Here is a 14,106-nt window from a genome sequence, read left to right as displayed (position 1 = left end):
TATTTAGGGGTCCAGCTGGCCCCGACGGTGCGGGCCACAGCGGAGGCCAACTACGTGACCCTGACGAACAAGGTCCGTGATCAATTGCGGCGTTGGAGGCCGCTCACGCTGTCCTGGCTCGGCCGGATCGCGGCTGTCAAGATGACATTGCTCCCGCAGATTTTGTACCTGTTCCAGACGCTCCCCTTGCGACCACCACGCGAGTGGCTGAAGAAAACCCAAACAGAATTAACGGGGTTTATCTGGAACAGTCGGCGCCCGCGTTTCAAACATACTATTGCGACCCTACCGCCGGAGCACGGGGGAGTGGGGATACCCGACCTCGCGCTATACTTTCAGGCGGCTCAACTACGCACACTGGTGGACTGGCATCAACTAGAGTCGGGCAAACACTGGCTCTTTCAAGACCAGGCAGTGGCCGGTCGCCCACTACAGGGAGTCCCATTCCTCCCACGGTGCCATAGACCTCCCAACTTGTACGCCTCGGAAATCACGAGCACTGTCCTTGGAGTCTGGGACAGGGTGGCCGTGACGAAAGGGCTGACTTCCTTCCCGTCGCCGATGACACCGATTTTCGATAACCCAGACTTCACACCGGGCCTGGACACCAGGGCATTTGCGGCATGGAGAGCGACCCCCTGCAGAGATGTGGGACACATGTTTGACCTTAAGGGTATCCTCCCATTTCACAAGGTGAAACAGGACTATGGTGTTGCCGAGGCGGACCGCTTGCAATATCTGCAGGTACGACACTGGGTCCTTCACCCTTCGATCCTGCCAGGCGCCCAACGACACCTCACACACTATGAGAAGTGGCTGCTGACACGCACGTCGGACAAGAAATTGATCTCAGATCTCTACCAACAGTTGCTCCTCACCAACACCCACACATACAACGCGGGCAGGATCAGATTGGAAAGGGACTTGGGGCGCCAACTCACACTGAAGGAATGGGAGGGTGTTTACTACAGGGCCAGACATTCAGCACACCATGCCGGTTTCACTGAGACGATGACCAAAATTGCCACATATTGGTATCATACACCCGAGAGGCTGCACCGGTGGGACCCCCAGGTGAGCAATCGCTGCTGGCGGGGATGCGGGGAACTGGGGACACTGGAGCATTTACTGTGGAGCTGTGACAAACTTCGTCGTACTGGACTCCCATTCTGGATCTAATTGACTCTCACCTAGACACGCAGCTGCCTCGTTTCCCAGCCTACATTATACTAGGCCTGCCCAACGCCCTTATGTACCCCCTGAAATCCTGGAGGGGGAAACTGATCGCACTGGCATTGGGGGCGGCGGTACAGAACATTGTGGCTCATTGGAGGGCGGCCCAGGCTCCGCTGCAGCTAGGCTGGCTGCATCGGTTATGGGCGTTCCTGGGAATGGAGAAGCTATCACTGACCGCGGCAGGGAGGGGGTCTGACTTTGCAGCTTTATGGCAACCCTTCCTCTCCCTGTTGACTGGGAAATTCCGGGAGGTGAGTTGCCCCCGGTACCTGCGGCTGCTGCGCCTCGCAGATACCCCACTACCGGAGCCTAAGACGCGCACACATAAACATAAGGGCCCAGCGCGTGTGGCTCCGATTGGCTCGTAGATGAGGCAGTGCTGGCGTGTCACCCCATGCTTGACTATTGGACAAGGAGAGGGGGGGGGGGGGGGGGGGGGGGGTGTGGGAGGAGGGGGGGTTTTGGGGGTTGTTTTGTCTTGTGTTCAAGACTCCTGTTCATTCTTGCATTCTTATTGGCTCCGCCTGCACCTCTTGGGCACCTCTTTTGACGCTGCCGGCCCGGTTGGGTTGTAGGCGACTTGCTGTGTTAACTAACTACGTCTGGTATCACTATGTAGGGCGTAAGCAATGCCTCAGGCTTAGACTGCCTCCCCTCGAGGTCGGCGCTGATGCTTTTTGTGAGGTGCAGTGCGACTAATTTTCTGCTCAATAAAAGATTTAATACTAAATCGGACTCTGGAACGCAGAAGGACTCTCTTTCTGCAGTGGATGCGACTATCTCCTCTTGCGCAAATTCTTCCCTGAATATATCTGGAGTGTGCTAGATGCTTTGATGTTGCTTCTCTCGTCATCGAGCCCGAAGATAGGGTAGTGTCTTCATGCACCGAAACGATAAACAGGCATCACAGTCTTCCTCCTTGTGCTCCAGGGAGAGGCACAGGTTACAAGCGATGTAGGTTAGTGCGAGGGGGTAAACAACCTTTACAACGAAACTTTTACAACGCACTACCATTACGACGCAACTTTTACAACGCAAACCATTACAACGCATTGCGCTGGGGGGCGCTCTAGGATAGAGAATAGGTTTAATGTACTATCCAACACCTTCTCTACTATCCACGGGGACTGGAGTTGGAATAGTAAATTAAACTATTCACTATCCAGCGCCCCAAAGCACTATGCGTTGTAAAGGCATGCGTTGTAAAAACCGCGTTGTAAAGGCATGCGTGGTAAAAGCATGCGTTGTAACGTCATACATCCGTGCGAGGGTACTTACCGTGGCACCGAGGACTGAATTGGAATGGAATCCGTTCCATTGGCAGAAGGCTGGACCCACGGCCGCCCACGAGGTTTTCGATCAAAAATTGAGAATTTGGCAAGCAATTTGAATGGGGAGAACAGTAAAACACGTACGGAAAGAATACAGTCGAGGGTAGAGTGCATTACGCACAGAGGGGAACCCAAAGAACGCTTTCGAACTGGAGCACAGCAATACACGTCCGAAACCGTTGGCGCAAAAAAATAATCTAACAATGGAGTCGATGCCCATTCACACGGTCACCGAAAGGAGGAATCACCTTACCTCGTGAATGGAAAGACTTCTAAGAAAAACAACTTGCAAACATCCGGACCCAACACTAAATGGCAGGAGTATGCAAATCATGTGTATCTAGAGCACACATGCCTCGAACAATATTTTACATATAGTCTACTTCCCTTTAGAGGTATTAATTACTTCTATGCCAAAACACAAACATTATAGTCAGACGAGATAAACATCACAATGAAAATGAAAATAGACAGAGGTGAGGAAAGAAATAATGCAAAGATGGTTCAGAAGAAGTCCTCTCTGCCACCCGTTTTCTTTAGGTTCTTTGGGTCCATCAACCAGTACTCATCATTGATGCCTTAGGACCACCACTAAACCTGGTATCCTTAAGATCATTATCCTGTATGTACCTCTCTCCCAGGTAATCTCCAATAGCCGTCTTGTTCAGACCTTCTCCTTTGTAAAGGAACTGCGCAATGTCCTCACATGTCTTCTTTAACAGGTCATTCTCAATCAGGAACTGGATACCCTGGGAAGAGAAATGGAAGCATAAACAATTTTGTCCAGATCCTGCTAGGTTGGAGGATTCCAGTTTATACAAGGGGGCTCTCTCAAAAGAAAGACAGACTGATCTATCTGCCTTCTTGTTAACCTGATGAACTGACAAGAATGTGGCGGAGCAAAGGGCAGGGCTAAGAATCTTTTAGAACACAGGCAGCTGCTTCGATCACCTGTTTATTTTGCTTGAATTCAAAGTTGAAAATGGTAAAGATGGCTTGCAAAGACCAGAGCTGTCAATAGCAAGCCTCTGAAGGCAACTAATAGATCAACTATGCGGCGTCCTCCAAGCAACTCTGAGAACTCTCACATGTTGAATGGACTCTATTCTGCACTATACTCTGAAACATTGCATCTATCTTATTATCCTATATAACTGACCAAATTTATGAGCCCATTTTGGAGGACTCTCAATTTTGGAATTTATCAATATGGTTAATTTTCATACACCACTTGTGTTTGTTAACAACAGCTAGGGGCCCGGTTATTAGTCGATTCTTGCTACACATTCCTCCATGTCTATTGTGTGCATTTCTCTTTCAACTTTGGGAAACTTAGTCAGAAATTTGACTCTATGCATGCATGCTGGTGGGAACTCTGCTTCGTTAAGTTGCTAATGACACATAGATGATGGACGGAATGCAGAGCAAATAAAACATTCACCCTCCAGTCAAGAGATCTGGGTTAAATCCATTGTTCTTTTACTCACCATGCCAGCCCAGTTTGGACCCAGCCATATGCAAATCAGCCTTGACCATGTGCTTCATGAGAACAGCTATTGACACTCCTCAATCTGAACAATAGTTTAACTTGAGGCAGAGCAGCCACGAAGAAAAAATATGGAGGCTCTTGCGATGTCACTAATATGATATGTTCATATTTGAAAAATACTGAGGGGCTCTTTTGACATGGCGATGAGAGGCTCTGGTGAGGTATGTTTGGCTGGAACTTTTTCCATCTTTCACCTATAACCATTGATCTACTAGAGTGCTATGCAATTGTCACTGTTGGTCTGTCAGCGAGGGAATAAGTGCTCTGCACGACAGGTTGCTCTCCAATCGAAAATAGCTACTCTGTTTCACTGTCTTTGTTTAGAATTACTGCTTTTCAGTAAGCACAGTTTAGAGGAGTCTTGGGCCCCGATTTCGAGTTTGGAAAAGGGTTAACCCCGTCACAAATAAGACTGACATTAATCCACTGTATTACAGGTGCCATAAGATAGAATGGCCTAGTAATATGGTGGACAGGCTATCCGTCACATTTGTGACAGAGTAACAGTTAAACCAAACTCTATATCAGGCTTAGTCTGGCTACTATGTCCATGCCCTTCTTCTGATGATGCCAGCAAACAACCAAGTGTGATGACCATCTCCTACAATAACAAGTTTTATTTACCCTCTGATCAAGATCCAGTGGACATCACACTATCTATTTGTGTGGTATCGGGCATCATGGTATATGTAATATATTTTTCCTTGATTGGGTCTCTTTATACATAAAATGTGCTTTGCTGATAGTACCAGGCTGCTGCTCAGGTTTTGGTTATAACTCTGAGATAATGACCACAAGAGATAGACTCACTAAGCGCTGGACAGAGGAAGAAGAGTTAGTTCTCATGATTTATCTCATGGCTCTGATTCAGCTCTGCTACAGTTGGTTTAGCGATCATCTGATCAATCAGTGTATTCCGGGGGACATCAGAAAAGATAAGTGTCATTTCCAAGGGTTACATCGACAATGTCCTAATCAACACTGCTAATAGTATGCATGGTCTTGAAATGTCCTAAGTGGGCAGAGAAAAAGTATAGTTAGGGATATTAGAGAGCATACTTGGGAGTCCAACCAGTTCTTTTAGGGATGCATGTAATGAATGGAGGAATTAGATGATTATGCAAGTGTAGACAACAGTTGGGAAAGGGAATGAAATGCAATTACAAATCAATACAATCTGTACCCATGGGGCAAGCAATTGACTCGCATTGGGAGGCAACCATCAGGCAAGGGTGCTAGGTAAGGTCATGCAAGGAGCCAAGCAAAGGTCATGCAAGGGGCCAGGCAACATTAGTGCAAATGGCTAGGTACTGGTTATAACAGATGTTAGAAACATTCATACCAGCACGAGGCAAAAAAATAAGTGTCAATTCAGAACTTGAGTCTTGTCGAGGGCTGGACCACTGATGACAGAGACAGTGGAGGGCAGTGCTCTTATGCTCCCACCACAATTACAGCCACTACTTGTCGATGGAGAGGACGCCTCAAATTCCTGTACCCCACCTCTCTCAAAGCATCCATTTTCAAACTCTTTATTATCCCCTTTGCCAACTTTCAAAGCCCATCACTCATTTCAATAGCATGCTCTCTACTGTTAATGTCAAAAAGCCATTCATATATACAGTTTGACTGACAAATAACAATGCATAAATAAATTACATTTTATTGGGCAGTGCCAAGACTAACGTAATTTACATTCATATAGCCAAAAGCTTTCAAGTGCGATGGATGTTGTTTTATCTGTATTTTAAGTGTCATAACATTTTGTAACAATTTTAACTAATTGAAACTAATAAGGTATTATTTACTTACTGCCAATGTCCATGCACTCTCCTCGCTTCTCCAGCATTCTCCACTGGCGCCTTTTCTGACTTACCCTCCGACACGCCATCTTTGCTACAACCTTCCCACTGGCTAATCCTCTACTGGTCTATGCATAAGCTAATTTTCTCAGTTTCACTATGTCCTATGTTCATTGAGCCAGCGCGATTAGCTCATGCAACTTTCACCTCCACACTCTCCTGGACGGATGACTTACTTTCTTCTACCTCTGCTCCAATTAGCTCCTGCTACCATGTCTCCTGTCATGCTTCACTATGCTTTCCTGACAATGTAACAAAGTCTCTTGTCCACTGCCTTAACTTTTCCCGTCAACCCCCTGCTCTCTTCTTCATCCTGAAATACCCTCTACCATCCTATATCCTCTCTGCTGTGAAATGAGACATTTATAATGAAAGAGACATTTATAAAGCGCTTGGCTACCCGTAGGCCTCCCAGCACTAAGAAGAGAGCGTACAGGTAAGAACTGATTATCTGGCTGGGAATAGATGGGTCTTCAACATTTTTCGGAAAGAAAGATGATCTTTTGTCAACCGAATATGTTCCGGAAGATCATTCCATTTCTTGGAGGCAACATAAGAAAAACGTCGTCCTCCACTTCTGGCCCTCTTGATTTTTGGTACTATGGCCATGCCATGCCACACTGTAACCAACATATGCTCCTCCAATACCTTCTTAGGGTCCATGTTGAACTTCTTCCTTCCCATTGCCACCTGTTTGTTCCTCTGCATATTTTTCCTGCAAAAAAATAAAGACAAATGTTCAGTTTCTTTTATTCTGCTTGTTTCTCTACCACAGTATCCAAGTCCCAAAGCAGCACAATCCCCATCCCCACCCACGGCCCACCACCCCTCCAACACATCTCAAAACTGCTATAGAAACTACCGTCAACCCTGCTGCTAAATTGTGAACAGGAGCATGGTTCACTTATTCGGTAATATCAGACTCTGAGAGCTCATTCTGGTTTGCACAAGAGGTTAGTCGTCTAAAGGGTCTTGTACTATGAAATTAGTACCAAACGTCCTACACTGGGAGCTCACACCTCTGTAGAATAAGCCAAAACTGCATTAGGCACTGTACTGGAGGATCAAAGAACTGGAGGGCCCTTGAACAGAGAATAGAAGACCAGCACCATAGGGGTGCATTACGCAAGATCAGAGCTCCACAGGGCCCTACACTGAGCACTCGCAGCCCCCCTTGATCCTACACAGGGAGAGCATAGCTCTATAGGATGGGGTAATAATAGGGTATTACACTGGAAAAATAACAGCAACAAACTCTGAGAGCACTTAGGAGCAATGTCGAAAGAGGTTGCTTCACCGGAAGCTCTCAGCCCAAAAGAGACCCAAACAAAGTTTACAGGACTTTTCATAGAAAAGTGGCAAAAGGCCACTTAAGTCATTGGTTGTAGTCACATTCATCAGCTATTGCTTGATTGCTGAGTTATTCAATGCATGTGGCATTTTCTTGCTTCACAATTAATTGAAAGAGCATTTTTAAAATCTCACATAGGCTAAGGGCACTCTTGAAGTCTGGCTACCCGTTGACCCATGGTTGCACTTGTATGCTCCCACTGTGCTCCGGAAAATTGACATAAAAAAATTACTAGGACAACAGCACATCAAAGGTGGTGTGCAAGCCGATAAGCATTTTCTAGTTGACAAGAATTACATTGTATGCACTTAAAATGTTACTTGAGATTTAAGAGGGCCTCCGGGGTTTTTGAGCGTTACTTCTTGGACTCAGTGTAGTTCATATTGTTAACAGCACCTCTGTGAGTTGGGCCTAGGTAGACTCCCATCAAATACCCAATTGGAAGGGAGTTATTTCTCTTTCCGGACATGTTAGCAATGGACACCTTCTATAGGGAATAATTATGCTCTAAAGTCATCTTGAATTCATAATAGCAATTAAGACGTGGGATGCTATCCCTCACTCTTCATTGTAATAAGCTTAATGTGCAAGACACTTCTACCACCACTCCACTGGGTCCTACACCGAGTCCTCCCATTCCCCTATGATTTTAAACCGAGAGAGAAGCGCCATAATACACTACACCAACTTTTCTTAACCTTTTGACTTCTGGGAACCCAATGAATGGCTACTGAAAACCTGGGATCATCCCACCGAAGCAATTTCGACAATGTGAACCTCAAATCAACAAACAAACAACAGAAACAAGTGTATATTAAACAAATACATAAAATATGATAATTTTCTTCAATACTCTTCAGAGTCCCTTATAAAATGTCACAGGGGCTACTAGGCCCAATCGTGGTGGTGGAGGCCTTTTACTCCTGATGTCCCGGGGCCCGACCTAATATGTGTGGACCCCACTCAACAAAGCCAAGTACTCCTTCTGCACTTCACTTGTAGTGAGAGCAGTGATCGAGCAGTGTAGTCTCCCTCAGGGGAAGGGGGATGGTGTAGATACAGGTCAGAAAACACGACTCGTAACCCTAAATGCTAACAGTACGGATAATAAATCAATGTATAGCCAAATACTTGCTTTAAAAAAATAAAAATAAAAAGTATTTATTGACATTGACAAAGTTGACAAGACGAAATGCGTTTGTCTACGTTTCATTTAATACAGAATCCAAAAGCCCATGTGAGTGCGCGATTATTCTCTTCCATGGTGGAAACTTTGAGCAAAAACATTTTATTTCTGATTCTACAGATGCAAAGAGATGCAACATTCAAATCCCCTTGAGGCCTGGTCTTTAGTAGCTGTTAGGCGAATCCCTATCCCACCCTCCTTCTTGTAACATGTTCAGGGTTATTTCTCATTCACTAGTTGACACATCAGGGAATACAAACTATTAGGTCATACTCAAGAGTTCTCCCTCCTAAGCTTTTAGGAACTTAGGGAAAAGTGTATCTAGCTCCGCAGCACAGTTAGAAGCAAGTCCCCCAGGGGCCAAAAGGCCTTGTTTCAGTCTTTTCTACTAGGCGGTATGGCAGTGTGCAGTGACTGGTCTCTCCACCGGTGCTCCCAAGACCAGATCCATATGGCGAAGTCAGGTCACTGGTGATGGACACAGCAAAACCCAGCAGTGTACAATCTCACGGTCAAGCAGTGCATAGCCTCACACTTCGCTTAGGAAATCCTCGTGCAGTGCTCCCCACTGGACCTCTCTCCCTCCAATACTCTCCTCTCCCTCACAGGGCACACTGGTATTGGCAACTAGGCAGGTGATGGTGCTCCAGGGCTGGTGAGCTTGGTGTCCTGGGTCATGTCCCCTTACCCAGCAGAGAGACTAGCAGGCCTTTGACACCAGTCCTAGTCACAGGCAGACACCTTGCAGTTTCCCTTTCTCACACAGCCCGTATGGCTGCTTGGTAGAGGACAATTTTTTGGGAACTCAAGAGTCCAACAACTGTATTGTAGAGTTTGTTCTCTTTGTTTCTACTCTCCTCCTTTCATTAAGTATACATAGTTCAATGGTGATCATATATAAATATCGCCATACCGAAGGTCAGTAACCTTGTTGGTGTGTCGTATTATCCTGTCTGAGTTTACAGAACCAAATGGGGTGTGGATATTAAGCTGTGATATTTATATAAGGTCACATGGTGTTGGACAGGCCACATGACGGGCCGCTCTCCCCCGGCTCGACCAAGCCCGAGCCAGTCATACAAGCACCACACACCACCATTGCACGTCCTACGTCCCCTCAGGGACACCTGCCCTCGAGCATGATAACCTCGTGGGTCCGATCCACGGCCGACCCACGCGCCCAGCCCGGGCCGCCATCTTGGACACTCGCCACGAGGCCGCCTGGCCCCCGATCGACCTCAACCCTGGGCCTAGCCCGGCCTCAGACATTCCGGCACCACCCTCCACCCAGGAGGCGAGCGAGCTACTTGGCCAGTCAATGGGAGAAAGAGGTGTCGATGGTTCTCCCCCGGCCAGTGCCGCTCGCCCATCGCCTCCCCGGGCGCTGGCTCCACCCCCCTGCTGGGTGTCTGGACTCCCTCATCCCGGACCTCCCGACCTCCAAGTGCGAGGGTCCGGACATCAAAGCACGCCAGCCCTATAACTGGGGCAGCTCCAGAACAGGAAGGCAGTTGTATCTTGGAGTCGAGAGACGAAAGAAGAACTCATCCTGGACGGACTACTGGCGCTGCCATAGCTCTGTCCTGTGCACCATCATCCTGCCTGTTGGCGCTGCCACAGCCGTCGTAACCTTCATCCTTCACCGTCGTCCGGATCTGCTGGCGAGGCCGCGGACCGTTGTAACTGTCATCTGCATCGGGACCTGCTTGGCTTCTCCACGGCCCGTCGACCATCCTTCATCCATATCGGGACCTGCTTGGCTTCTCCACGGCCCGCCGACCACCCTTCATCCATCTCGGGACCTGCTTGGCTCCTCCACGGCCCGATCAGCAACCACGCCGAGCTCGAGGATTGAGAGCTATTGAACTCATTGGTAACTAAGACTGTCCCGCTACCCTTTTCCTCAACCAGAGATCAGAACCGAGGGGACCCCTGAGTCCAGACCTCCTTGTATTATATCAACGTAACCTAAGAAGTGCATATAAAGTCTCGTTAACCTTCAATCTTGTGTGGTGTCCGTCTGTGGGGGGGGAAGTTACTTATCTGTACAGTCGTTGGAGACGGCTCTCCCTGGAGACCTCTCCCCGTAATCTCGGCCGACCCTCCCGGTCCGTCTAACATTGGTGGCCAGCGGCGCGATCCGAATCACCGCATAACGTACAGAGAGTAGCTCACCCCACAACGAACAACAATGTCGACTAAAGAGAGCGGATCAACTGAGAAGTTCCAAATGGAAAAGCTAGAGGAATACAGCCATCGTGAACTAAAGCAGTTCTGCATCGAACTAGGTATCGCTACCACCGGACTAAGTACCAAGGACGATTTTAAGCATGCCCTAGAATCTTGGGCAGAGACCGGGGATGTCGAAGCCCCGGAGCAAAGCACCGCGAAAAAAACCAACACGGCCCCTGAAGAGCAAAGAACGGGTCTCTCGCAAGACGAGATCCAAGAAAGAGAAAAAGCCCGACTACACGAACTTGAAATGGCCCGACTCAAGATGGACATAGAACTCAAATTGGCCGAGCAAAAAATAAACTTAGAGCACCTTCGCCTCCGAGAAGAAAGAGAGGAGAAACAGAGGCAAAGGGAGCTCGAGGAAAAAAGACTAACGTACGAGCACGAGCGGAACCTAGCCGAGATCAACCTGCGCAAACAGAATAAAGAATTAGGGGTGCCCGACAGACCGTCCACCCCCGGGACCACGGACAAAAAAGTGCACATCCCCAAGGATGTGGTCCGAGAATATTTTCGAGAAGACGACATCCAGCAATGGTTTAAGGCATATGAAATCGCGATGACTGCGCACCGGATCGATAGAGCCGACTGGGGAGCCGGCCTATGGGGCAAATTCCTCAATGAGGGCCGCGATACTCTGTTACAGCTCCCAGACCACCAGATGACCTCCTACGACCATATGAAAGCGGCCCTCCTCACTCGCTATGGCCTCACGCCCGAGATGTACCGTCAGAGGTTCCGAGACTGCACACGCATTCCAGGTACAACTTGGGTGGACTATGTAACGTACTTCAGCCGAGCCTTCGAAGGCTGGATCAGAGGGAACAACGTCACGACCTACGAGCAGTTGTTCAATCTGATGGTATGGGAGCATCTGTCCAACAACTGCTTCATTGAACTACGCCAACACCTCCTCGACAGCAAGTTAACCGATCCCCGGCAGCTCGCAGCCGAAGCTGACCGGTGGGAGATCACCCGAGTGGGCCGGAATGGGTCCTACGAGCAGAACAGGAACAACAATGGTCACCACCGATCCAGAGGAGGAGGAGGGGGCCAAGGACGAGGAAGAGACAACACTCCGGCCGCCCCCACTACCAGCACCACCCCCCCGGCCAACCGGGGCAGCACCCCGGCGCGACCGGGATACAGAGCCAATGTTACATGTCACCGATGCCAACGAGTAGGCCACTATGCAAATGACCCAAGCTGCCCGCAGTATCCGAGCCCAAGACCCCGCCAGGTGGCCGCCGCGGCACTAGGGGAAGAACAGATCTCCGAGGAACCAGAAACAGACGAGCAAGAGTATCAAGGGTGGGAGCCAGCCGCCATGACTCTCGCGTGCTTAGGGGGAAGAGACATGGTCCCGCGGGTCCCCCTACCCGCTAACACCCAGAAGTACAGCCAATGGGTGAGCATCAATGGACAACGGGCCGAAGCCCTTCGAGACACCGGGGCCAGTGTGACAGCCGTCCGCTGTCATCTGGTGACCCCAGAACAATATCTACCGAACATTCTCTGCCCTGTACGATCAGCCGACAACTCGGAGAGTCTGTGTCGGATGGCCTGCGTCCCCTTTGAGTGGGGAGGGGTCTCCGGCATGTTGAAAGTAACGGTCCGAGACGACGCCCCCGTGGACTGCCTCCTCGGAAATGACCTGGAAAGCTCCCCGTGGGCAGCCGTGGAGCGAAAAGAACACTTGGGGATGTTGGGCGTCCCAGACTGGGCGTGCGTCACCACCCGGTCTATGGCCGCCCGTGCCAACCATCACCCGGAAGAACCAGAATGGCCGGCGCCTCCGCCTCCGGTCGCCCCCGCCGAGACCCCCGACCAGGGCATCCCCCTCGAACCTGCTCAACCTTCCGACCTTGCTAATCTCGACCAGTGGGCTCAAGAAGGGGGGCCCACACAAGAACAATTTCGTCAGGAGCAGAAGACCTGTCCCTCCCTTGAGGGACTCCGACAACAAGCGCTCGCCCAAAGCGCAGGGGATACCTCCGGAACTCATTGGGTCTACTGGGACAATGACCTACTGTACAGCGAGCAACGAATCGCCGAGCTGGGGGCCAACCGAGTACTAGTGGTGCCACTCCGCTTTAGAGACTTCCTGCTAAATCTGGCCCACGATGTCCCCCTGGCAGGGCACCTGGGACAAGATAAAACCTACAGCCGCCTAGTGACCCACTTCTTCTGGCCAAAAATGAGAAACGATGTGCACCAGCATTGCCGATCTTGCCCCACGTGCCAAGCCAGTGGGAAGAGCGGCCGCAAATTAAAGGCCCCCCTGCAACCCTTTCCCGTAGTCACGACCCCATTTGAGAGGGTCGGAATAGACATTGTGGGACCCCTAGACCCACGTACAAGACAAGGCCATCGCTTCATCCTAGTACTAGTGGACCACGCCACCCGCTACCCTGAGGCTATTCCTCTCCGGACCGTCACAGCCCCAGTGGTCGGCAGGGCCCTGATGGGGATCTTCTCCCGTGTGGGGTTCCCCCGAGAAGTCGTCAGTGACAGAGGCACGAACTTTATTTCCAAATACATGAAGTCCCTCTGGCAACAGTGTGGGGTCACCTACCGCTTCACGACCCCCTATCACCCCCAAGGAAACGGACTTGTTGAGCGGTTCAATCGCACTCTAAAAGGGATGATCGGGGGATTGGAAGAACCCCTCCGTCGCCAGTGGGACGTGCTGCTGCCGTGCCTCCTCTTCGCCTACCGGGAGGTCCCACAGAAGTCCCTAGGCTTCAGCCCATTCGAGCTGCTCTATGGGCACCCAGTACGGGGGCCACTCAGCCTGATCAAAGAAGGCTGGGAGTTGCCTCCGGCCAAGAGTCCTCCAGATGTCTTCCGGTACCTCCTCACCCTCCGCAACCAGTCCCAGCGGTTCAGAGACCTAGCGAAAGCCAACCTAGAGGCCAGTCAAGAGGACATGAAGAGATGGTATGACCAGAACGCCTCATCTATTGAATTCGAGCCGGGGCAACAGGTCTGGGTAATGTCCCCCACAGAACCGTGCGCTCTCCAAGACAAATGGACGGGACCCTTCAAAGTAATCGAGCGCAAGGGACCCGCCACCTATCTGATCGATATGGAGTCCGCCCGGAATCCGCTCCGAGTCCTCCACACCAACAGACTGAAACCCCACTTTGCACGAACAGAACTCAGCCTCTTGATGGCCACAGACAACGGGGTTGAGGACGACTCCGAGCCTCTCCCTGACCTCTTGCGGACCCAGGAGCAAGACGGCTCCGTGGATGGGGTCCGACTCTCGGAGACCCTCTCCCAGGAACAACGCCAAGAGTGCCAAGCCCTCCTATCACGGTTTGCCAGCCTGTTCTCCCTCACCCCAGGTGTCA

General features: G+C 50.1%; 1 protein-coding gene across 1 annotated transcript in view; it reads right to left on the bottom strand.

Annotated features, from left to right (window-relative positions):
* CYTH1 (cytohesin 1) overlaps window positions 1-14,106 on the bottom strand; it is a 635,562-nt gene that overhangs the window by 603,992 nt on the left and 17,464 nt on the right. The window contains exons 2-3 of the mRNA XM_086931079.1: window positions 6,627-6,693; window positions 3,198-3,316 (exon numbers count right to left, since the gene is read on the bottom strand). Of these exons, the coding sequence (XP_086787205.1) occupies window positions 3,198-3,316; window positions 6,627-6,686 (179 nt within the window). The 5' untranslated portion in view covers window positions 6,687-6,693. The remainder of the gene's footprint in view (window positions 1-3,197; window positions 3,317-6,626; window positions 6,694-14,106) is intronic.

Source organism: Lissotriton vulgaris, chromosome 7 (assembly GCF_964263255.1).
Source record: "Lissotriton vulgaris chromosome 7, aLisVul1.2, whole genome shotgun sequence".
In the NCBI taxonomy this organism is placed as follows: domain Eukaryota; kingdom Metazoa; phylum Chordata; class Amphibia; order Caudata; family Salamandridae; genus Lissotriton; species Lissotriton vulgaris.
The sequence above is the reverse complement of the archived record's forward strand: the minus strand, read 5'-3'. Positions and strand labels throughout refer to the sequence as shown.